Source organism: Molothrus aeneus, chromosome 6 (genome assembly GCF_037042795.1).
Source record: "Molothrus aeneus isolate 106 chromosome 6, BPBGC_Maene_1.0, whole genome shotgun sequence".
NCBI lineage: Eukaryota > Metazoa > Chordata > Aves > Passeriformes > Icteridae > Molothrus > Molothrus aeneus.
Genome location: NC_089651.1, coordinates 25,666,035 through 25,689,712, shown reverse-complemented (window position 1 = coordinate 25,689,712; position 23,678 = coordinate 25,666,035). Strand labels below are relative to the sequence as shown.

The following is a 23,678-nucleotide window of genomic DNA, read 5'->3' as shown; positions in this document are numbered from 1 at the left end:
TGGTTGGACAGAAGTAGTCTGATATAGACTGTCTTCCAAGTACCTTCCTTGAGAGCTGCTTTTCTGTTTAACTTCAAAGGGGCTGGTGATAGAAGAGATGGGGTAGAAGTACCCTGCAACTTCTGCCAGGCCTGTAGAGCTGTCCTAGTGGGAGGCAAGAGAAATGAAGGAGTAGGTAGCTTTCTCCACATTTTGCTACTTTTCTATCTATGAGCCCAGTAGAGTTCTGCTAGATGAGTCCTGCCCACCCATCGTAGGTAGTTAGTACTATGAATCAGCTTCTTAATGTACTTTTTCTCTCCTCTGGTGTTACTCTGGTTTATAAGTGTCTGCAGTGCTCTGATTTTTCAGATCAAAGCTTATGGTGGGATGTTTTGTGTAAGTGGGGATTGCTGACTCTTGCTGCCAGAAGCAGCACTGTGAATGCTGTGTCAGTATATTTTCTAACCAAAGAGTCCTTCCTAGAGTCCAGTTGAATTTCAAAAGGTCTCTGAGAAAGGGACAGGGTTGGAAGCCTGGCCCTCTGCTCCAGGATTTTAAGACAAATAGGATTTATCCACACTATAAACACAGAAGATCAACACACATAAAAATCATACTGTCTGAAGGTTTTGTTTATCCTTCAATGGCTATGGGAAGGAAGCAACTTTCTTTTTGTTTCCTTTGATGACCCAGGTACCTCATCTTAATGCTTTTCCTTCTCTTGGTGGAAGGAAGATTGTAGTCCCAAACTCTGTATTCCGGATGGACTCATGACTTCATCCCCTCAAGTCAGGCCTCTTCTGACCATGCCATTCACTCATCATGTTCAGTTCATATTGCATTGGGGGATGTTTTGATGTCTGATAATAGCTTGTGCTTCCTTGGTACTTGGCAATTGAAGTCTGCCACTATTTTTCTTCTAATATGGTGTTTCTTTCTGATTGTGGGTGTGGAAAATAGAAAATTTTAGCAGTTATTAAGCAGTGCAAGCATTTGATTTGGCTGTCTTTCATATTCTAAAACATTTGGGGGGAAGTAGGTCTGTTATGGGAGCAATCCTCTCTCTGAAGAATTGGAACTATTACCCTATTTGGGCTGTTACCCTAGAACTTGAGAGGCCCTGACACTGTCATCAGCTGTGAACAAAATAAGACGTTTTTCTAATTGCTTAAGCTGAGGGATGTTCAAACAAAAGTGTAGCAAACATGAACAAATAGACCAAGTAGTCTTTATCATATCAATTTTTGCATGATCTTTCTGTGTTATTTGTGACCTAGGTTCCCCAGAGGTATACGAAAGTAGGAAGCCAATAAATTTCTGTTTATTGCCTAGAGCCTTGGTAGTTTTTTTATTTGTTTATTTACTTATTTATAATCCTATTTTTTCCCAGTTAAACTAGATTTCTGTTAGCTGTGTAATGAATTTAATTCACATCACAGTAATTCTTTTTACAGGGTTTTTCCCTGTAGTCTGTGTGTGTGTAAAGCCAAAATAATTTCCCTGAAAAAGCATTGAATTCTACTTGTATATGTTTAGAATAGCTTTTATTGTCTTCATGTTTTCTTGGGATTATAAAGGAATCAATAAAGCATTCCATATTCAAAAGCATCCCTGAAAAGTTTTTGTCTTTGTCTTTTTGTTTTTCTTGATGAGAATTTTATTCTGTATTCTTTACCACTCCTTCTAGAAATATCTAGATTGGACTTTCTCCTGGTACCAAGGAATGGCTGCATTCCCCTTTGTCCCTAACAATGAGGAGGAAGAAGAGGAGGAAGAGAAAGACTTAAATGGAACAGAGGCATCTCAAAATAAAAAATTAAAGGATGAAAACAACCCAGACCCAGATGTGGCCCGATATGATGTTGTAAAGGTAAGTACAGAGTTAGACCCAGAATCTTCTTATGAAAATAGGCTCAGCACAGTGCTGTATGTGCTGTTGAAACATCCACCCTCCTGTGCATGCTGGACAAGAGCATTCTGAACAAGAATTAGAACTCTTTCCTGGCTATTGGTTATTGTTTTTCTGTCATATATTACCAGGAGGATAATTTTATTGGTCTCTAAAAATGCTGAGACTTGACTTGTGTGATTTCAGTATTAATAATTATCTCTTAACTTCCTCTAGGGAATTCAGCAACAAACACACTGATGACCTGATAAGATGTCCTGAAAGACTGCATACAGACACGACTTTCAGGCTCACTTACTTGAATTAAAAATAAAAAGGTTCCAGTCATTATTAAAATGTCTATATGCACTTTTCAGAATTTAAACTAGTTAAATTTAATCTACTAGTTCAGAACTAGTAGATTTGTACAGTGATACTCTTTTTTTTTATTTGACATAAGGTAGCTATTTACCATTTCCCCAAATGTCAAGTTTGCATTTCTCAGATTAAGATTTTTCCAGTATTCAGAATGAACTGCTCCCACATTTTAAACCTAATCCTGTATTTTTCATAGGAGATGTAAACTCAGCAAAATTTGTTATCTCAAAACTCAGCCTTGGTGGAACCAATGCACCCCTCTTGCCCACTGCACTTAATCCTTGAGCTTGGGTTTGAACAGCACTTGGTCTAAAAGCATCATTGGGTGCGTGAATTACTGTACTTGGGCATTTGGTCTTGTTTAGAGGCTTCATGATTTCAGATGTGTTGTGCTAGGTGTGTGGCACTGTTTAAAAAATGTAACAAAAGGGTGGTAGATAGACAGGAGATCAGTTTGTGATTCTGTAAACTGTGTCATGGTTCAGAGTAATTCAGCTTGTTCTGAGTGGGCTGTACTTAGAAGGTATTTGGGATCAAATTCCCCTCTGTTCCCATTGCTGTGCAGTTCCATTTCATCCTTGCTTATTGGCTGTTACAACCCAATTGTTCCACACAATTGGAAAAAGAGTATTTAAACTAGCTGCTGAACTTGGTCAGGCCTAGAGCTACAACTTGCTTGGCTGCAAATTTTTAAAAGTATCAGTAATATGAATGCATTCCTGATTCTGGAAAAAGGCAAATCCATAAGACCTGCATCACACTGTTATGTAAATTGATGATTTGTTTCGTGGCAATGCCACTGATTATAAAAATCACATCATCCCTATGCATCTCTTTTCTTACTGCAAAATAGGAATTTGTGTCTGTTCTCTGTTTCTGTCAACTTTCTCTGATGTGACAGGTACTCTCAGAGTGCTGCATTAGCTGGAGGTGGTGTCTAAACAAAATTATTCAAGGACCACAAGAACCTCTTTCTTTTATATCCCTGTCACTTAGAGTTTCATACTCTGGAAAACACAAGTATCCAAACCCCTCCAGTGGTCTGATTCAGAACAGAACTAAAGCTGTTTCTGCTCTGTTAGATAACTGTTGCTCATTTGCCAGCATACTTGCAAATACACAGAAACTTGTTTCATGACTGCTAATTTTAAAACAGTCTCTGGAGAGGATGTAATCTCCTTTTGGGTTTCAGCAATTGAAGAACAGAGAGCACCTGTTTAGACTCTTACAGATTTTTTTTTCTTTTTTTTTAACACCTTTCAGGGACTTTTGAAGACAAGGATCCAGCACCGGCTGAGGTACATCCTAGAGGTGGTGCGACCTGTTCCATCAGTAGTTCTGGATATACTGCACATCCTCACCCATATAGCAAGGCACTCCTCTGAAGCATGCAGCCAGGTAAATCTCCCATTGTATAAGAGCTTGGGAATGATAGAGAAAGGTTTGGAAAGGGAAGAAAGATCAGGTAAAGTTATGGCAAAGAGATCAGACAAACTTGTCTGTTGTGCATGTCTTCTGCACATCTGCATGACTGCACAACTTTAGTTAACTTGTGCTCCCTGCTATTTCTCTGCAGCTGCTTGATTGTCCTCGATTGATTGAGACCATTGTCAGGGAATTTCTCCCTACTCAGTGGGATCCCAAAGTGGCTGAACCAGGGTTTTTACTTACCAGTCTCCATGGAATTGCTTGTGCCAGTGCTATGAAGTTCATCAGGGTCTTGGCATCTGGAGGCCGAAATGCAACAGCCAGGCTGGTGAGTGGTTCCTGGAAGAGCTTTTCTGATTGCACAGGCCTTGGTTCTCTATGCCTTACTGACTAAATAAAGACAGAAAGCTAACTAGAGGTGACTGTGAACTGAAGCTGAAGAAATCAGGGTGAGGAAGGTGCATTAGTATGTTTTGAAGGAATTGTTGACAGAGTCATAAAAATGATGCTTCTCCTGCACAATGGTAGATGAGCTGGCTTGAGTTTTACTCTGCTTCTTTATGGTTTGTGTAATGCACTCATGTGAAAGTCACAGAGCCCAGCAGGGTGATACTGCCCAGGAGCAGATGTTTAGAGCATGCATTGATGTGTGATGCTCTGTACACTCCCATGTTTCAGTGATAGGCAGCATAAGACTGTATAAACCAGAGACTTAATCGCTATCCTTGTGTTTCACAACCCTGGTTGAACTTTTCTGCCATTAATTTGTCTTAATAAAGGTGATAATTCATCAGAGTTTTCAACTCCTCTTAACTTCTGGACAAGTTTTCCACTTCAGAGATAATTGCATTCGCTCATATAGGTTGTCATGCTGGTGCTATAAATACATGAAACGTACCAAGAGCAGCACCCATTACAGTGCAAAGAACACTTCTTAGGCTTTTTGGTTCACTGTTGTTAACAGCACCTAACAAATTGCTACCCAGGAAAATGCTACTGTCAACAGAACACCAGTTTGTGCTGTAAAGTATAGAGAACAGTGATGGATAGTGGGATGTTTAAAGACTTTAAGTCATACTAGGAACATAACAGAGTAAAATTCAGATATTTTTCTACTCAGGTTTTATGTACTCCAGGTATTTCAAGATGTGGAAAAATTGCTTAGAAGGTTCCTGACACTCAGGCTTTGCTACTGTTACACTCTCATATGTTCTGTTGCATACAATTAAACGTGGGAGTGGAAGATAATAAAAAACTAAATCAAAACCATCAATGTAGGAATTTATTTTAGCTAACAACAAAGTTCTTCCATCTTCCTCCTGGAAGTAAATTTTACTTTGTCCTCTCTTCTGTAGAAGAGGTGTCAGAATTTATAGTTTTGACTCATCAGCTCCTTTGCTTTCTTGCTGGTGTGCATTGATTTCCGTACAAGAAGTCTCTAAAGCATTCAAAATTTAAATTACCTATAATATGTCCTTGTGCTATGAAAAAGACATTGTTGCCTCATTTGTTTAGACAGAGCACATAGAAGCTTTTGTATGTGTGGGAGAAGGAAAGAGAAGCTCTTTTTTATGGTTAAGTAAAAATACCCAGATGTAGGGGAGGATAAAAATTATTTCTAGAGAACTGCAAATGAGTCATGTCATGCTTAATTCAATACCAAAATAACCTCAGAACATTTCCAAGGCATCAAAATTCTATAACCTTATGAAAGTAATAGGCAGGAGGTACCCTTTGCATAAAATAAACACTGAATTATAGAAATACTTAGGTTGTAGAACCTCTGAAACTCATCTAGTGTGACCTTCCCAAAAGAATGTCAGCATCATTTCGGTACTTTTGTAGACATCTTTTTTCACAAAATATATCTTTACTAAGCCTGACTAAGAGAGTTGTATTTATGACTATTTAAGGAAGGATAATTAAATATATTTTTAAAAAAATCAGTTAAATGCTGCAGGGAGCATCCAAAACAGGAGTGTGTGTGGGGCAGACAAACCTCCATCAGAAATTATTTAAGTGTAGTTGGTTTGTGTTAGGAATGGATTAGGTACCCCTAGGCATCTCTTGCAGGAATAGTTCTCTCTTAATAACCATTGACCATTTAGTGATCCTTTGTAGTCTGCTCCTTAAGATTGCACAAAGATTGCACAAGCAGATTTGAGCAGTGCAAGAAGAGCTCAGAACGAGCTGATTGAAATCTGCAGCTCTTTGTGTGTGTCAGAGCAATGAGGTAATGATGCATGCAGCTGATGCCCCTTATCCCTTTGTCTTTTTTGTTCTTCATCCTTTTCTTTTTGCTTGGTTTGTTTCACAGCTTAACAAATTTGAGCTGAAGAGTCGGTTGAGTCGCTTTGTCGCTGAAGAGCCTGTGGATGTGCCCCTGCCGAGGGAGGAAGCCGTGAGGCTGAGCACCGAAGCCTTCCGGCTGTGGGCCGTGGCTGCCGGCTACGGGCAGGCCTGCGACCTCTACAGGTACAGCCCCGGGCTGGACACCTGGGCTGGGGGGCACGACAGAGCAATGGACACCCTGTTCAGAGGGGCAGAGAGGGCTCTCAGTCTCCATTCCCTTCAGGGTGTCTCACCTCACTTTCTCCTGCCTCCTGCAGTAAAACTCAGTTTCTAAGGGCATTCGTGCTGTGTATTGCTTTCTTCTGGTTGTTCACTATCTCCTGTGTTCAAGCTCTGCTATTTTGTGGTTTCTGCTTTACAGTGGGAGACCACTGTAGCTTTTTAGAACTGCATATTTTTCTCCTTGAAGGGATGAATAATCTGTGCTTGTATGACATCAAAACATGTGGTTTGCAGCACACCCAGGACTGAATGTGCTTGACGTAGGGGCAGTCTGTGGGCAGCAGTCACCATGCTGAGTGGGGCAGACTGGTGCAGGCAAACTTCATGATGCATTGACTTCCAGGTCAGGAGAAGTTCTTGTGCTTGACTGCCAAGGTCTGCACCTGGTGTAGGTCTGACCTGCCTCAAGCATTAAATCTGCTTCCTGTAATTGGAAGAAGAAAGATGGCTGTGGAATTGCTCTAAAGTGGAGTAAAAGGGAGGCCAGTATTGAGTTTCAGAAGGGAAATTCCCATCCACAGCAGCATTTTGTGTTCTTTGGCACTATCTGATGTATGATTTAAAAAGAGTAGAAACTGTATATACTATTTTAGCAGTGTAAATAATGTTGAGGAAAGAAACAGCAGAAGATTCCTTAACATTGCAATTATAAGTGTGGCTGAGAATCTCAGAACTATTCCCCAGCAAGAATAAAATCAAAGTATTTTTTTCAAGAGATAATCAGAGTGCATGGAGGCAGAGTATAAGGCAGGTCACATTCAGATGACATTGGAATAGCAGTAGTCTTCCTTTGTCATCTTTTTTCTTTGTCAGTTATTTTTGTTATTGTGGTAGTGGTGATGGTTCTCATAATCAAATTTTAACAGTGTTCATAAATAAATTATTTGAGAGTGTAAAGAAGATAAAGCCAGATTCTTCCAGTGGAAAGTGAAGAGCCAATGGACACAAATGGAAATACAGGAAATTCCACTGAAGTGTTTTTACTGTAATCTTTACTAACTTTACTGTAAAGATGATCAAACACTGGAGCATTGTTGCACAGCAAGGTACTGAAGTCTACATTCTTGGAGATATTCAAAATCCAACTGGATGTGTCCCTATGCAATCTTGGTCTTGCTGGCCTATCTTGAGCAGGGAATTGAAGTACATATGATCTCCAGAGACCCTTTCCAACCATATGCATTCTGTGATTCATACTACAGTGATCTCTACCCTGTGCTGGTGAGGATTCTGCAGTCACTGCCAGAGTTGCTCAGTGGGAAGAGCCCTGCGGTTGAGTTGTCTGTGCAGCGAGCTGCAGCAGTGGTTACTCTGTTGACACATGTGACACAAACAGCAGGATACACGGCAGAGCTGCAGGCCAAATTGAGCAGGTAGGCTCTCTAAGTCACCATTCTGTGCATCTCAATAGTTGGCATCCCATCTTCCCTTTCTTTGGTTTGGAGACCTGGCTGTCACCTTATTTTTTCCCCTCATTTTCAGTTGTTTACTGTCTCACATGTGAGCCCCTGCATGCACCCTGGTGGGGTGTATTCCTTCTGACAAAAGGTCAGAAGTAGTGTCTGGTCCGACAGCTATGCCTGCTAGCATGGCCAGAGGCAGGAGTCAAAATTTACATTAGGCTAGGGGCATAAAGGGCACTGTAAGCCAAATGCCCTGCTGAAAGGAGCTAGTAAGCTGCTTGGAACTTCTCTTGGGAGTAAAGGAAGTAAATGTCTTGAGATTTGGAGGAAAGAACCTCTCTGCAGAAACCAAGATGAGTCAGGATTAAGAGGTGGTTGGTTTTGGTAGACATCAAAGCAGTAGGATCTGTTGCAAACACAGGTATTTTTTCTGGTGGAAAGCAAGAAACTCTTTAACTAAAGCTGAATACTGAGGTAGCAATGCTGGTAAAGCTAGAGTCATAGCTCAGGGGCAGAGTAGTGCAGAAGAAACTTCAGCTATTTAAAGTACATCCTACATTTATCCTTTCTGCCTGAATTATTTGGTCTGGGTTGTGGGACTATGCAAGGACTTTTCCCCTAGTTGTGCTATTGGATATAATTTTCTAGACTACTTCTTTCTACTAAAATTGATGCTTTAGAGAGACAGTTGTTTGATATTTTTTTGGTATCCTGTGTCATTCTTCCACTGGGTTTCAGCAATAACTCAGAAGATAGTGAACCGATCCCACCTCCTCCAGTAGCATGGAGTCAAGTGTCAGGCTTACAGCCCTTCCTTGAGACAAGTCTGAAAAAAATCCTTCAGCAGCTATCCCAGACAGAAACTTGGCAAACTCTCCAGCCTCTGACCACAACCTGTGTGATCTTCTTGGGAGTTTATTACAGTGCTTACAGCCAACAGGTAAGGCCTGAAAATACAGGCAGTCTTCTCATCTCACCAGCATCAGCTTGTGTATTACCTCTGAAAACCGGAACTTACAGGCAGTACTGAAAAAGATGGATATTAAGGCATCAAGTTGAGCACTGATTTTGTAACCACAGCTCATATCTAGGCTGCATGACATTCAGGGTCACTTAAGTCTGCTAACCCTAGACATTAGCAGTGCCAAATATCTGTCTTCCTTTTTTGTCCTGTCATCCTTTGGGATCAGGGTCTCAATCAAGGTGTGTGGTAGTGCTGTGATTGTTCTGACTTGCTGCAGAGCTCCAAAGTGTGAAGCAAATACAATGTAATTTTATTTGGCAGCCGTTTTTCCTAGTGGGATAAATCAAGTCGTGTGTTTTTGCATTTGCTTTGATCTGAGAGCTTACATGTGGACACCTACACTGCAGTGATCTGGGTGGAAGATTGAGCTTTAAGGGTCGTGCTGTATGAACTTTGGATAGGAAATAATAAAGATAAATTTATTTGTTGCACCACTGACATTCAAGGTCAAATTCTGTAACACACAGTTGTAGTATGTGATCATCTTTTAAAGTGAGTGTTCTGAAGGTGATATGTCAGTGTGATGCTGTTGAAGAATAATGTCTTATGCTTTAGCTATCTTAAAGATTCATGTTCTAAAGATAAATGCAATTTTCCTCTTTACTGCCCAACTGACATGCCTGAGTTCCAGCTTGGGAGAACTGTGTTGAAGGTGTGGTAATTTAATGGCTGTAGTTATTCACACTTGTGCAACTCCTCTGAAACTTGCCAAAAGGAACTGAGTTTATTAGTTATGGCTGGGATGGAAACTGCCAGTGTCTCTCAAAGATGTCTTCAGGGTCCTGAAGGTTGGTATACCTTTTACAGGCTGTGATTACATCCTGATCATTGGAGAACCAGGACAGCCAAGAGTTAAATGTTCCTTTTTAACCTTTACAGATATCCCAGAAGAGTGACTGATGAAACAATTTCTTCAGTCATTGAATTGTGCTGGGTTTTTGAATTCCACTTCAGGAGAATTTCAGTCATCTACCTGTAGTTAGCTGATTAAAAAAGAAGTTGTACATAGCATGTTTGAATAGATTAGTGCAAAAAAAAAATCAACTTGTATAGTAATTAGATTAGTGTATGCTGGGACCTTCTTGTAATATTTTTGTTAGACTATTAAAAACTAAGGTTAACATCTTCACAAAGGTTTAACTGATTTCTGGAGGCAGATTTCACCTGGGGTAAAATCATATTTTATGTAATGGAAATGAATATTTCTGTATCCCAGAGCAGCGTTCTAATGAAGATAAAAAGTGTTAAAATTTGCCAGCATGTTCCTTCAACTATCCTGGAATATTGCTTACTAGGGTCAGAAGAATTTGGATGATTCTCTAAAAGCCACAGTTCCTGTGCAGTGTTCATCCACAGTCATGCTTTGATGGGTAGGTCAATCACACTTTATGCCGCTGATTTTTTTTTTTGTTTTGTTTTTTGGAGACCCTCATGTTGCCACTCAGATTTCTCAAGGTACTTCTGATCACCTTCATGTCATCTTCAGTTCAAATAGAAACATGTAGATGGTAGGGAGAGGAGGGTCTACCTAAGTTTTCATTTAGTGAATCTTGATTCCAAGGATCCCGTATCTTACTTCCAGCCAATTAAGAATTTCTGGGATGCACTTTAATACTTGAGTGTGAGAACACCTTGAGGTGCCAGCTCTTAGCTTCCACACTATGAGCAGCGAGGCCAGCTCTAATCTAGAGCAGTACCACTATGTAGGTGATGGGGTCTGGCAAAAAGATAATAGAGGAAGTAAATAAATCAGTCTGTCTTTTTGCTATCACTGGATGTTATGGTCATTCACTCTCTTTTCCTGTCATTCTCCATGTATTTTACAGCCATCAGTCAATCCAGTTGACTGCTTAGAGGAATTGGAACGTTTGACATCAGAGGTGCTGCAGCCCCTTCTCAGCCAGCCAGCGATAGACAGCATGTGGGAGTTGCTCAGGTAAAACCATTCCACTGCTAAGATGCTCTTGTCAGAAGCTAAAGGAGCCCCATTTCTGTACTGTACTGTGTGACAGGTCTCTCCCCTCTCTCCTCTTTTCCCTTGCAAAATGCCCCAGGTATGGGAATTGGAGTGCAGTAGGGCTGTGTCTACACCCTGCTTTGTCCTCTCACCCCTCACAGAAAAAGCATGATGGCTGCAGAGGTTAGCAGCTCCTCCTTTTCTACTGATGCTGCTGCATCTCTGCTTTGCCATGTAGCTGGGGTTTTCATATCAATTTCAGATTATTTTAGTCACTCTTGGTTTTGATTCTTCTTTGGTTTACTGGTCTAAAAAAATAGCACAAGTAGAATTAGTTGAGTTGCTCTTACATGACAAGGTGAGTGTGTTCATGTACTCTTCATGTGCTCTGTGTGGTGCTGCTTATATGAAAGAATTTACTAGATTGAAATCTTCAAGCTCCTGCAGAGCTTCACTAGGGCTTTGAAAACCCCTGCAGGGAAGTGCAAGAACAGATACCAAACTGTTCTTCCAGACATTTGGATAACATAAGCTCTGGCTCTGGGAACAGTTAAGCACTGCAGATATTCTATCTTTGCTGTAGAGGGAGCCTCCTTACTAGGCTGTGATTAATCTTCTGGACTGGGGAGTCTAAAAGGCCTGACTTGCAGTCAGAGAGGCATCCATCTGCCTCTGACAACATCTGATATAAAGGGCACTTGAAACTTTTGTTGTCAAGTGGTATTTGAATGGCCACCAAGCAGTTTGGCCCATGTTCTTTCTTGACTGAAACTGAGCTCTGAAGCTCTTTGCATCAGAGTTTCCAACACAAGAGCACTCATTAGACCCTCTTCTGCCTGTCCTGGCAGTCTGAAGGCAATGGATTTGGTCAGGCTGTAAAAGCTCATCCACAAGAATTCTTGCTGTTAATACTGGCTGGTAAAAAACAGAGTCAGCTGATCTCTGCCCTAATATTTTTACAATTTTGTCTAAACTTTCTGGGCAGTTTAGGTCCAGGAGTTCAGGGTACTTTGTGAGCCCCACATGTGTTTATCCATCTCCTACACGTAATACCAGTGGTAGAAACAGCAATGCATTTAAGCAATTAGTTTTCTGCCATAGAGTAATGATATGGATCTTTGACAGGGTTTGCCCTATCACCCCATTACCATTCTTTGTGGTGGTTTTACCTATATAGACGTGATGTATCTGCTCTGGGCCTGCAAGCCCTGCTGGTGTGGGAATTTGTAGTTTCACCTGCAGGGAACACACATGCCAATAGTGGTCTGCACAGTCATGTCCATGTACATTAAAGCTATGTTCTTTCTGAATACAGTTTAAAAATATGCATTTCATTAGTACATAAATGGCAGCATTTTTGCAAAGTCAATTTTAGATATAAGCTGGCTTTTTGGTGTTGCCTACAAGTTTATTATTGAAATGTCTCGAGTGGGTGGGCAACCTTATTAGCCTGGTGTGCGTATGTATGTGGGGAATGGCGTATTTTTTTAAATCAAAGGTCCAACACTTTAATGTATTTGACATCAGAGATATGTCACTGCATCAGTATTTCTGCTCATCATGACCAATTTAGCTGGAGAGTTCCTGACAAATCCCTGGCATTAGCTTGTATGGCAGTAGTGCTTGGCGTACCAGCTGAGACACTGGCTTTTTGCTTTCACTGTCTTCAGGGTTTCCATTTTACTGCAATGTGTGGTACAGTTCAGATAGATAGCAACATTTCAACAAGATAATTCCTCAGCACTATGAATGCTTTTGACCTAACCCCTCTCTCTTTATTTCTTCACACAGGCCATGTTCTGCTTTGTGCAACTCTCTGTCCTGTTCCCCGGCACCGGAATCTGTCGGCAGCATTGCATCTCTGAGCTGCACTGGAGGCAAACCTCCTTTGAGCCTTGTTGGCTCCAAGTCACCTTTCCCCTTCCTCACTGCCCTCTTATTTCTCATCAATAACATCACTCACATTCACAAGGGCCTGACCAGCAAGGTGAGAATAAACCTTTTCACTGCAAATTCTAGGTGAATGATGATATACTTGTGAGAGAGGTTAGTATTTGTACCTTCCCAGGCATAAAAGAGATGTTAGAAGGACTGTTAAAAGCAAATTGTTGTGCATTTTTATTTTAAAAATATTAAAGTATTATAGAGAGAAACAGCCTGACTTTCAGAACGAATGGGATGAAGATCAGAAAAATGTCTTTGAATTCCAATATTCAGTTGACACCAGGAAGCTGGAATTACAGAGCAGGTGTTGCTTAAAGGATGTATTTATAAAGATTGTTGAGAAGAGTTGAATAGCTGTTGTTTGGCTAAGCAAAAGATAAAACTTGAGTGTCAGTAGAGGAAAAGCATGCTTGAAGCATATATATAACAAAAATGGGGTAATGTTAAAGAGAATGAGTGCTACTGAAGAAGGTCCTTCCCACTTTGGTTTGTTCTGAATTTTTAGAATGAGTGAGTCATGGAAGGTTTCAGACTCTAAAGAACAAATGTCTGAGCTCCAGAAAGATGGAATATGTAGCATAAGCTTTCTCAAAGCCTTCCTGTGTGACCTTGTGTTGAATTAGCTGATCGGCTACTAATGGAAATATCTTGCCGGATGAGGGAAAAACATTTTAAGCCACTGGCCAGATTTCTGCCTTACAGAACACTACAGAAAATGTAGGCAGTGACTGTTGATTGTCTGTGATGGGGATGGTCATGATGGATGCAGGTGAGCATCCATCACCTGAGGAAGAAAAGCAGATGGTTATTAGGCTATTTTTAAATATGGCTTTTGGAGTAGCCAACAGGAATTGTCATGTGAGAGGAGGTAGGGGAGGGCCTTGGATAGGGTTGTGTTTTGCGTTCCTCCAAACACAAACAGTCTTAATATTATTTGTCTCCCCTTGTGATTCCTTTATAGTACAGCTCTGTGCTGGGCTTCAGAGGCTTGAAGGATTATCTGCAGCAAAGCTGGCAGACTGGACCTCCCTCTGTGACTCCCTCATCTGCGTGGATCCTGCGCCACGAATATCACCTGCAGTACTTTGTGTTAGCCTTGGCTCGGAGAATGGTATCGTTATCAGTCCTTTCATTTCTTTCCCCCAAGGAACTGACTTCACTGGCAGCTGGTCTTCATGTCCCTGTTCTTTCTTGTACCTGACATAGGTCTGGCAATTCTTCTGCTGACTTTTATGACCCATTAGCAGATAACATCTTTCCAGTTACTGATGTGGGAATTTAGTTCCAAAACACTTTGGGTGGAAAAATTATATTTTTGCCTTTCTTTGGGATAAAATAAGAACAAAGTTTTCAACTGTGTTGCTAAAAAAATCTGACTATCTAAGGCAGTCAGGGGAAGCAGAAATATCTCTTGGTATGAATGCTGCCAGCTCTTGCAGTCTGCCTCAGTCTTTCACTTTGCGAGATCTGTGACTTGTTTGACCCTCCTGTCCGTGTTGATTGTCTTGTTGACAGATGCTTTTATCTGTTGTTTTCTCTCCTGTACAGGCAGGCACTTGTCCAGATTACACCCAGGATGCCTCACTCCATCACTGTGTTGCCATGGCATTGCTAAGCCGTCTGTTGCCAGGGAGTGAGCATCTGGCTCATGAGGTCCTACTGGATCTTGCCTTTAATCCAGAGTTTCTTCCGTAAGCTTTGCATTTTTTCCTCTTTCTAGTCTGGTACATGGGAAAACATGGGGAAAATGGAAAAAACACATTGGCGTAGCAATTTTGTTGTAATTTTTGGCTTTAAATGGGGCCTGTAGTTAAATTTTACTTACTGGCTTATTCTTCTGGCATGGAGCCTTCTAATCAGGCAAGCACAGTGGTTGCATATTTTTCTCTGATGTACCACTGTTGAGAAATGTGACCAGTTTCTTTTGATTTCCTCAGTGACAAGGTTGTGTGATTCCTGATAGAACTCATCCTCCCTAAGGCCTAGCATCTTCCATCCTGAGAATGGGGAGTCTAGAAAATAAATGAGAATTTGACATAGCCTAAAAGCTCAATGAATCTTCCTCAAACTCAAAATAATCAAGTTTGCTGATTTGACAAATGCCATATCTTCCACTTTACACAGGAAGAACTCTTGAGCATCTCAAATATGAATCCTCTCATATCTGGGCAACAAGATGGTAGCAGTTTATCTTGTTCATCTCAAACTGTTTTAATTTAGCCATGGTGTATCCCTGTAGGAGGTTGAACCAAGGTGCTGCAAGGAGGTACTTTGTTTTTTCAGAAAGAAGGAAAATTTATTAGTAGATTTGTTTGTGTGGTGGTGTTTTGGTTTTTTTGTTGGGTCAAAAAAATGGTGGGTCTTTGGTCAAATCCATATGCCACAATCTCAGACAAACACCCTCCACATGCACAGTTTCTATCAGTCTGTATGGCTCCCCTGACCTTGCCACTGTCAGCTGCGAAGTTCTGTTTTGAGAATTGTCTTACTGGTTTGTGTAGGCCTTATCTGATATGCAGTATTTCGTCTCAGCACTCTCATTTGCATGTTGATAAGTAGGCTGCCTCTCTGAACAGGGCTTTCAGGCTCTGCACTAGACTGGCATTGTGTGGAGGGTTTTCATGGCACAGCCACAGTGATGCTGACTCCAAATGTAGTTCTGTGAGCTCCCTCTAAATACCAAGGTAGCTGATGCTTTACAGGCCTTCTGTATTAGAATAGCTCAATGATGTAGAAAGTGTTGAGTGCTCTGCCTGTACTACTCTTCCTGTTCCAGGAAGACTGTAGAGGTGAATAAATGTGATATGTTTTTTGTTTGGCATTTCAGGTTTTTTTTATTTGTTTGTTTCTTAAACTGTTGTCTTTACAGTGAAGGGAAGGCTGGTGGGCCAGAAGCAGCTGACTTGTCTGATATTCTGCATCTGGGCACCAGTGCCAAACTGGCACAGCCTGGCTCTGCAGCAGCATTTCTTCCAAGGGTTACTCGTGGTGCCCTGCTGAGAGAATCATACCAGAATCTGCCTTCCATTCGTTCCTGCTACCTCTCCCACTTTGTCCACTTGCAGCCCACCCTTATGCGTTCTCAGGCATCCTACCAAGGGCAGAATTACCTCATCCAGTCAATGCTGCTTCCTGAGGTCAAAGGCCCCATCCTGCCCTCAGACTGGCCGTTCTTTCCACTTATCAGCCTCTACAACAAAGTGACTAATGCAGAGACACGTGGGGCCGTACTGAACTCTCTCCCACTTGATCTCATCAACACTGTGACCTGGAACCTGCAGTGGGTCTTGTTGCTGGAAACCTGGCGTTCTAAAATCCTCCAGAGCATCCCAACTGCTGCCAAACTTGCACGGCTTATGTGTGTCTTCCTCACTGGCAGTGACCTCTTTCTAGAAGCACCAATCCACCACTACACAGCTGCCCTTCTCTCTGTGTATTGCCAACCCAAGGTCCTGGACTCCCTGAACCTGGATGCTCCTCTCCCTGGTTTGGCATCCTTCCATGATCTCTATATAAGTCTCCTGGAGCAATTTGAGGGCGTCTCCTTTGGAGATCCACTCTTTGGAGTCTTTGTTCTTCTACCTCTACAGAAGCGTTTCAGTGTTCATCTGCGTCTCTCTGTTTTTGGGGAGCACACAAATATCCTGCGGGCGCTGGGAGTGCCATTACAGCAGGTAATCCTGGCTTATGGTAATTGCCTGTCACTATGTATTTCTGTGTTACGGCACTCTTGCCTGTGATTCTCCAACCTTGATTTGTGTGTATATGTGGAGGGCAGGAGCTGTGAAATTGCTCAGTCTTCACTGGAAACTGTCCCAAACCTTGCTTGGATTAACCATTGAGAACCTTCTAATTTATAGAAGGGCTGGTCGCACCCTGTGTTCTGCTAGCAATTACCTTTCCCTTAAATAAGTATTTTCACACCTTGGTGAGAACTTTTTCCTTGTCCATGCATAGACAAATAGTCATTTTCCCTCTCAACCATCTTTCCACATATAGTTATCCTGGAGTTGTGCTCTGCTGAGTAACAGCAAGAAAATTTGATCTGTCAAGTGTAGGACTGTTTCTTTTGAGTGAGCAGAGCACAAGAGATAGAATTTAGCAGTGCTGTCAAAAATACTCTGTCTTCTTACTTTATAAGTGCTCATCTTATCTGTGCCAAAATTCAGCTGCAGTGATAGGACCAGTAAAACATCTCTCCATAAAGTTGATGAGGTCTTGACAAGACTTTGTCAAGGCACGTCACATCAGTCAGGGTGGGCTGTAGCAGCTCTGCTGCTAATGGAGGTCATGCCGCTGGTGTTACAGGGAGGCATGCACAAGGAAGGGCTCTAGAAGTTAATGACTCTAGAAGTCATTAACTTCCTCTCACCACTTAGACCCTGACAAAAATTGTAATGTTCCCTCTGGATGGGTTTGTTGCAGTTTCCTGTGCCTCTTGAGCGCTACACTTCCCCTCCTGAGGATAACCTGAACCTCCTGCGACTCTACTTCCGAACACTGGTCACTGGTGCGCTGCGCCACAGCTGGTGCCCTGTTCTGTACCTGGTGGCCGTGGCTCATGTGAACAGTTTTATTTTCTCCCAAGAAAGCACAACACAGGTGGGTAATGGATAGCAGAGCTTCAGGGCTGCAGTCTTTGGGTTTTGCATCTGCTCTCCCTGTAAGTCCAGTGTGCCTTGCAATGAATCACTGATGTTTGGGACTTGAAAACAAAGATTGTAAGCAAATATGTTGAGGACTCATCAGCTATTTGAGGATCCACATACAAGGCAGCAGCTTTTGTTCATTATATCCTAATGTATTTACATTAATGGTAGCTAGTCCTAGCTAAATCTTTGAGGTCAGCAATTACGTGTTCTGTGGTGTGGGGGGAAGAATAAGCAGAAAGAATAAGAAAGGTGATCAGACAGTGAGAGCTTGTAATAGATTTCGCCTCTGCCTTAGCAGTCTTAAGGTGCAAAGTACTCCCCTCTTTGACTTTGCATAAGTAACCAAGCAGAAGCCCTCTTATAGCCTTGAGGCCTCTGTCAGTGAATAGTTGTGCTAACAAGACTTCGCCTCTGATTTGCAATTCATCCTGAAGGTTGAGAAGTCAGCTGATACTCAGATCAGGGAAAGGAGCAGAGAGGAAGGATTTAAGTGATAAGACATCTCAGGCACTTTCTGCTGGAACAAGCTGCTCATCATTATAATGAACAAGTCATCCTGGAATGCTGTATGCCCCTGGGCAAAGGTGTTACTGCACCATATTAAGGAAAGTACTTGTGTGTTTTGTTCCCAGGAGACAGATGCTGCTCGGAAAAGCATGCTGCGGAAGACGTGGCTGTTGGTGGATGAGGTAGGATTTGTAAGATTCAGCTTGTGCTGCTGGGAATTAAGTTTTCCATATGTGTTACTCTTACAGACTTATATTTGGCTTTGAAATTTGTGTTCAATTATGTTGCTAATTTGACAATGAGAGGAGATTAGCAGCAGGATTTTGGCCTGCAATATCTGTAAATACGCTTAACCAGTTCTTGTAGTAATTGACCTCAAAACACTGAGACTATTGCAAACTAGATGAGTCTCCTATACTGTATTTCCTTGCCTCTTGTCCAAGCAGCTTTATATCTGGATAGCTAGAGATATTAGAGGGACGATTGTAGCACAGTTATGAATAGGTGGCCAGCAGTAATCTTTCTTAACTCTTAGTTGGATGCTTCCCTTGAAAAGAACAGGACAGATATAAGGTTTCTCTTTTTTTCAAGGAGCTTCCCAAAATCTATCCCTTGTGGGACAGAGCTGGGTCATTTGGCCCTCTGTGATTTGTGTCCAGGGTAAATTATTAGATGACACTCAAAAATCCTCTTTGGTTTCTGGCAAGAAGTCATTGCAAGGGGCTGTTGAGAAGACAATGGAGTTGTGTTTAGAAGAGGAAATATCATGCAAAAAAAAAGTGAATTTTAGTGGGAGAAACTTGCCTTTTATAGCTCTTCTATTGAAGATGATGTAATTAAATATCTTGGGCATGATGGAACTATTTGCAGATTTGCTGTGTTGTGTTGGAGATGGTGGAAAAGATTAGATACCTTTCTGTTTGGTTTTTCAGAACTTGAAAAAGCACCTGCTGTACTACAGACTGGTGAATGCAGAGAGTCCTTTGGGATTTGACCTTTATGAGCAGCTCCCTCCCATGCGACTGAGGTACCTGCAGATAGTGACACAGAAAGAAATTACAGAGAATGCGCCAGTGCTAGACTCATAGCAAAGCACTTCAGCAAGACAGAGGGCCAAGGTGAAGAATGGAAAAGCTCAATTGTACTTCACTGATGAAACTACCTTCAGTTCAGATAGTTTTAATGTTTTACCTGGACGCTCTTGGCATCTTTGCCTAGTGAGGCACTAGTAAAATGCTCCCATCCCTGCAGATCATACATGCTGTCAAGATATGCCACCATGTGTGTGACCTCTCTGTGATGGATGTTGGAGCATTTTCCTCCATTCTCCTTCAAGTTGTTCTGCTTCTTCCCAGAGGAGGTGAGAATGTGTCTGAAAGGCACTGGACTGCTGAATAAACTGAAGGAACTGGAAAAGCTGTTTTGTTCACTCAGGCTGGAACCCGGGTTCTCAAGATAATGTCTGTTTTCCTCAGATCCCTCTGTTGCTTTTTTTTTGTTGTACCTTGGATTTTGAATGGTCCTTTTCTCACACTACTCCCTGCAAACAGAATGACAGTGTGACAGGGAGGAATCTGATCCTGAGAGGTTTTTTTAAACATGTACATACAAGCAGTTTCTCCAAGGTAGTGTTCTGTGCATATGCTAGGTAACACAGATGTATTGTGTCAGACCTCTAAGAAACAGGAGTTCCTAGTGCAGTGGTACAAACGCTGAATGTCCTGCCTTGGCTGTCTTTCAGATGGTCTCTAAACTGCTTTCTTTTCTCCCTTAATTTGGTTACATGTATAACAAGATCAAAAATAATTTTTTTTTCAGGCCAGAATGTTTGGCAGTAACCACCCCTCATTAGAGAAAAAAAAAAGTATCTGCTTGTTTAGTTAGAATATGTATTGGTTGCCCTCTGAGAAGAATGCAATTTAAATTTTGAAGTGGAGTTTCCTAGCTCAAACCTAATTTTAAAAATGTCTAATTTGATCCCACTTCTACATCCAAATTCTGAATTGCAGCCTCAGACACAAGGGCTGCAAATACAGAGCCCTAAAAGGCTCACTGCAAGTGCCACATCAATTCCAGAATTTCCTTTAGGTGTATGCTCTCACTAGGTGTTCTCTTTATATTTTTGCTTGGTCACTCTGGCAGGCTTTTGTTTGCAGAACTTGACTTTTATGAGCAAAACTTTTTAAAGAGATTTCTGATGTTTTGTTCTTATGAATAAGTTCCTCTGTAACATGCAGGGTGATACCTGGTCTGAAGAGCTCAGCCTCTGTCTTTACCTATCAAACAGGCCAAGCTGGCTTCCCTCTGAAGAAACCAGGCCTGTATTAACCTTGCTCCAGGGAATGTCCCAGCAGGAGTGAGAATCACTGTTAATAGGTCAACTTGTGACTGAAATTGTCCATACAAGAAACAAATTCCAACTTAATATAATAAAAGAATCATTGAGTTTGGAAAAGAAAAGACCTCCTGTCCAACCATAATACAGTATCTTTCTTTCACCTGACAGTCAAGTGTTGCTGGCTCCTCAAATGCCTGCGTAATCATATAGGGCTTAGGGCATTTCTGACTGATGCTGTATTTGTATTGGCAGTTTTCTAAGTGTACCAGTCCCCTTCCTTAGGTTGCCAGAAAACAGCCAGTTTCATCTTTTTTTCCCTGTATTACAGATGGGAAATGGACAGAACTGCTGTTTCTTTCCAATCTCTTTTTTTTCTTTTTTTTTGTCCTCCCTTTTGATCTATGGTTTCTATCTGCAGCAGTTCAGTGTCATGTAAAATAACAAAACCACAGTGGTCTAACAGGATTTTTTTATTGTTGTTAATTATTTTAAAAGTATTTGATGTGATTAAAAGTTTAATCAAAGTCATTCAAGTTTTAATCTGTCTAGATGGTGAGAGCCCAGCAGTTGTCTTTCTGAGCAATGGATGGTAAAATTGAAGGACTCCTAGCTGCCCATTTAAGAGCAGCCTTCTTCAAGGACTTTACCCTTTGCTTTTCAGACCATCAGTTATAAAATCCCTTCCAGTCCTTTGTGGGATGCAAAATTAAATTTTGTAATGTGTACAGGATGTAAATAAATATTTTGATAGCTCTACAGGAGTGTTTTTAAACTTTGAGAATACTTTGTTTGAGTCTTTCTTGAATTTGGGTAGTTCTCTTTGCAGTTTATCAGTATCTTGGGACAGCTGCTGCGTTAAAGAGTCCTACTAAACTTTGGAGCTCTGTAAGAAAGTTCCTCAAGCCAAAAATTCCATCCTGCTTATCTGGTGTGTCAGTAACACAGTGTACCAAATCCTGTGTGTACTTGGGGAAGGTGCAGGGTGGTATGATGTGATTTGACACATGCCCCAGGTGGGAGGACTGTCCACAGATGGTATTTGAAGTTATGATGCAAGTATCAGCAGTGGAGAGAAGGTAAAGAACGGATCCCAAATATTTCTGCAGGCACAGTAGTACACAGAAAATTCCAAGGATGCTGCACATGTGCTGTAAGCTTTCAAAACTTTGACTGTCGCTTGAGATGGTACATGAATTTTTTTAAGGTTTTCAGCAATTTTATATGGGATTTCTCCACAGAACACTAGAGGGCATTGTTTTATCTAGTTTAAATGCAAGATTTCTCAGCCTCAGTGCTCTTGGGACCTGAAGAAAAAACAACCACCCTTATACATTGTTGGAATTTTCTGCATTTTTAATTTTTGCATATACTTTTGGAGCAAGTGTGGAGAATTAAATATTTTATGTGGTGGGTTGCTAAGAACCATACAGTACTTTGACAGCAGGAGCATTTTTGAAAAATCATGGTACAGTGAATGTAAAGTTTAAACTTAAGCTGAATGCAGTCTGAGACAGGACCAAAGCATGCCCATTCTGTTCATCCAGTTTAATCCTGGTCATGGTGAGGAGATGAAGGAAATTAAAACTGTCCAAAAAAAATGGCTGTGACTTCTTGACTCCTCACTGAACGCTTAAGATTTCTTTGAGAAGGAAATAATTCTGCTGAAATAGGACCACAAAAAGGTTTCTGGTGTTGAAGTGGTTGTAACTCAGAAGAACATATGTTGTCTGGTATCTCTCATCAGAAGTCAACAAAACCAGCAACAACAGCTGTAAGAATTCCTGCCTGTCTTTTAATTCCTAAAAAGGGTACCCCATTTTCTGGTCCTTTGTGGCTAGAATATGCTTGGTTTCATCCAAGCTACTGATGATGTCCCATGTGGTTAACAATAGAATCTCTGATGGTACAAATTTATCATGTGCTGGAAGGCAGCAGCAATGTGTTTTTAAAAGAAAATGCCTGATTGGACTGTAGATGAGTTGAAGATAATCCTTTTAGCATTGCTGTTGAGTAGGCAGGTGAGAGGGTGGAGCTGTCAGAGGTTTGCATCCTATGACTTTAATGGCATTTTACTGAATTTTCCTTTGCATTTTGAAGGGGAAGAAAGAGTTCTCCCATCAGCTTGGAAGCACGTCCTTTTGTGCCTAGAAGAAATGGAGCTGATTTGTGATTCTTCAACTGTGTGAATGGTTTGAAGTCCTGGAGTTTAGAATCCATATGTAGTGACTTGGCTCACTTTGCTGAGTAGGGATGGCTCCCAAAAAGATGTAAGCAGCTTGGTAGCTGACACACTGAGGTAGGACAAGGCCTGACAGAAGAAAGTAAAGGGTTAGGCAAGAAAGAAATCAAAGCAGGACTGAAGCCAAACTGTATGGGAACTCTTTAACAGTACACATAAAACATTATGTAATTGAAAGACTTTCATTCCACTGTATTTTTCAGTTTGACAGTGGAATTTAATAATCCATTTCTAGACTAATGCACTCTGTCTGGCCACTTAATGCCAGGCAAACCCTAAACACCTTCTGCTGATGAAATCATGGACAGAGGAAGCTGTAAGATGTGGATGTATAAATACACTGTGGGTCAGACAAGCATGTCACTTTTAGTGTCAGACATAAAGTAGAGCAGAAAGTCATGTTAATCACTGCTTTTACTTCTTCCTAGTTCTGCAAAATTTTTGGAAATTTCTCATTGATGAAGTGGTGCTGCTTCCAGCTGATGGTCATGTTTGGGAGGCAAAAAACATGTTTATTCCCCTTGGCTTACGGAAGCTCATATCAGCTTTCACAAAGCTGGCTTCCTGGTGTTCCTTGTTTAAATAATTTTCTGGTCACTTACTGGCCTTTGTCCTAGTTTTTAAAACTGGCTTTTCCTCTCCCTTTGAATGGAGAATGTGCAGGGAAGCCCTGCTCACAGAACTGCTGTGTTTTGCAAGGTTAAGTGGTGGTTGTAAGCAAAGATAAGTTTGCCACAGTGTGCTCCCCTCCCTGTCTTTATTGAGATAATCTTGAGTCGGGAGCCAACTCAACAATGCTGTGTTAAGGTTTCTGGCCAGCTGCAGCACCAAGAGCTCCAGCTCAGCCTGAGGATGGTGCTGAAGGAGCAGGTACTGCATGCCTGTATTGTGAGTCTCCAGCCACTCCTGGCCCCAGCAATAGTTCTGTGCAGGTTAAATAAACAGAGGGCATTTTACACCAAACTACACCTGGCCCATCTTCAGGCCCAGTTCTTTATTTGTAGGTGGGGTGTAACCAGCAGATGCCTATGGCTCCAGAGAGCAGATGACTGTCCTTTAATCTGTGCCTGGGCAACTTTCTGCAGTGTGTTGTTGACTGTTGAGCAACCAGCTCATAAACCCAGTCAGGGCAATAAATATTCCCAGGGGGTACTGTATATGGACATTAGAACCAAGTCTAAGGCATAGGGGGAAGGCTTGATGCACTTACCCCCTGCCCTGATCCGAGCTGGATGACAAACCAGACCAGCGATGTTACTCCTTGTTACAAAGCAGCAGCTTGTCCTGGCCACAACCAAAACGGGGCTCGTGTGATGTACAAGTACCCCTGATGCCAAAGCACAGCCCCATACATGACAGTGTGT

General features: G+C 41.6%; 1 protein-coding gene across 1 annotated transcript in view; it reads left to right on the top strand.

Moving 5' to 3' along the window:
• RPAP1 (RNA polymerase II associated protein 1) overlaps nt 1-20,856 on the top strand; it is a 35,853-nt gene extending 14,997 nt beyond the window's left edge. The window contains exons 11-24 of the mRNA XM_066552523.1: nt 1,670-1,852; nt 3,512-3,646; nt 3,825-4,004; nt 5,994-6,151; nt 7,453-7,623; nt 8,392-8,593; nt 10,504-10,613; nt 12,426-12,621; nt 13,540-13,689; nt 14,127-14,269; nt 15,448-16,252; nt 17,004-17,180; nt 17,863-17,919; nt 18,670-20,856. Of these exons, the coding sequence (XP_066408620.1) occupies nt 1,670-1,852; nt 3,512-3,646; nt 3,825-4,004; nt 5,994-6,151; nt 7,453-7,623; nt 8,392-8,593; nt 10,504-10,613; nt 12,426-12,621; nt 13,540-13,689; nt 14,127-14,269; nt 15,448-16,252; nt 17,004-17,180; nt 17,863-17,919; nt 18,670-18,825 (2,823 nt within the window). The 3' untranslated portion in view covers nt 18,826-20,856. The remainder of the gene's footprint in view (nt 1-1,669; nt 1,853-3,511; nt 3,647-3,824; nt 4,005-5,993; nt 6,152-7,452; nt 7,624-8,391; nt 8,594-10,503; nt 10,614-12,425; nt 12,622-13,539; nt 13,690-14,126; nt 14,270-15,447; nt 16,253-17,003; nt 17,181-17,862; nt 17,920-18,669) is intronic.
• Nucleotides 20,857-23,678: the final 2,822 nt, after the last annotated feature.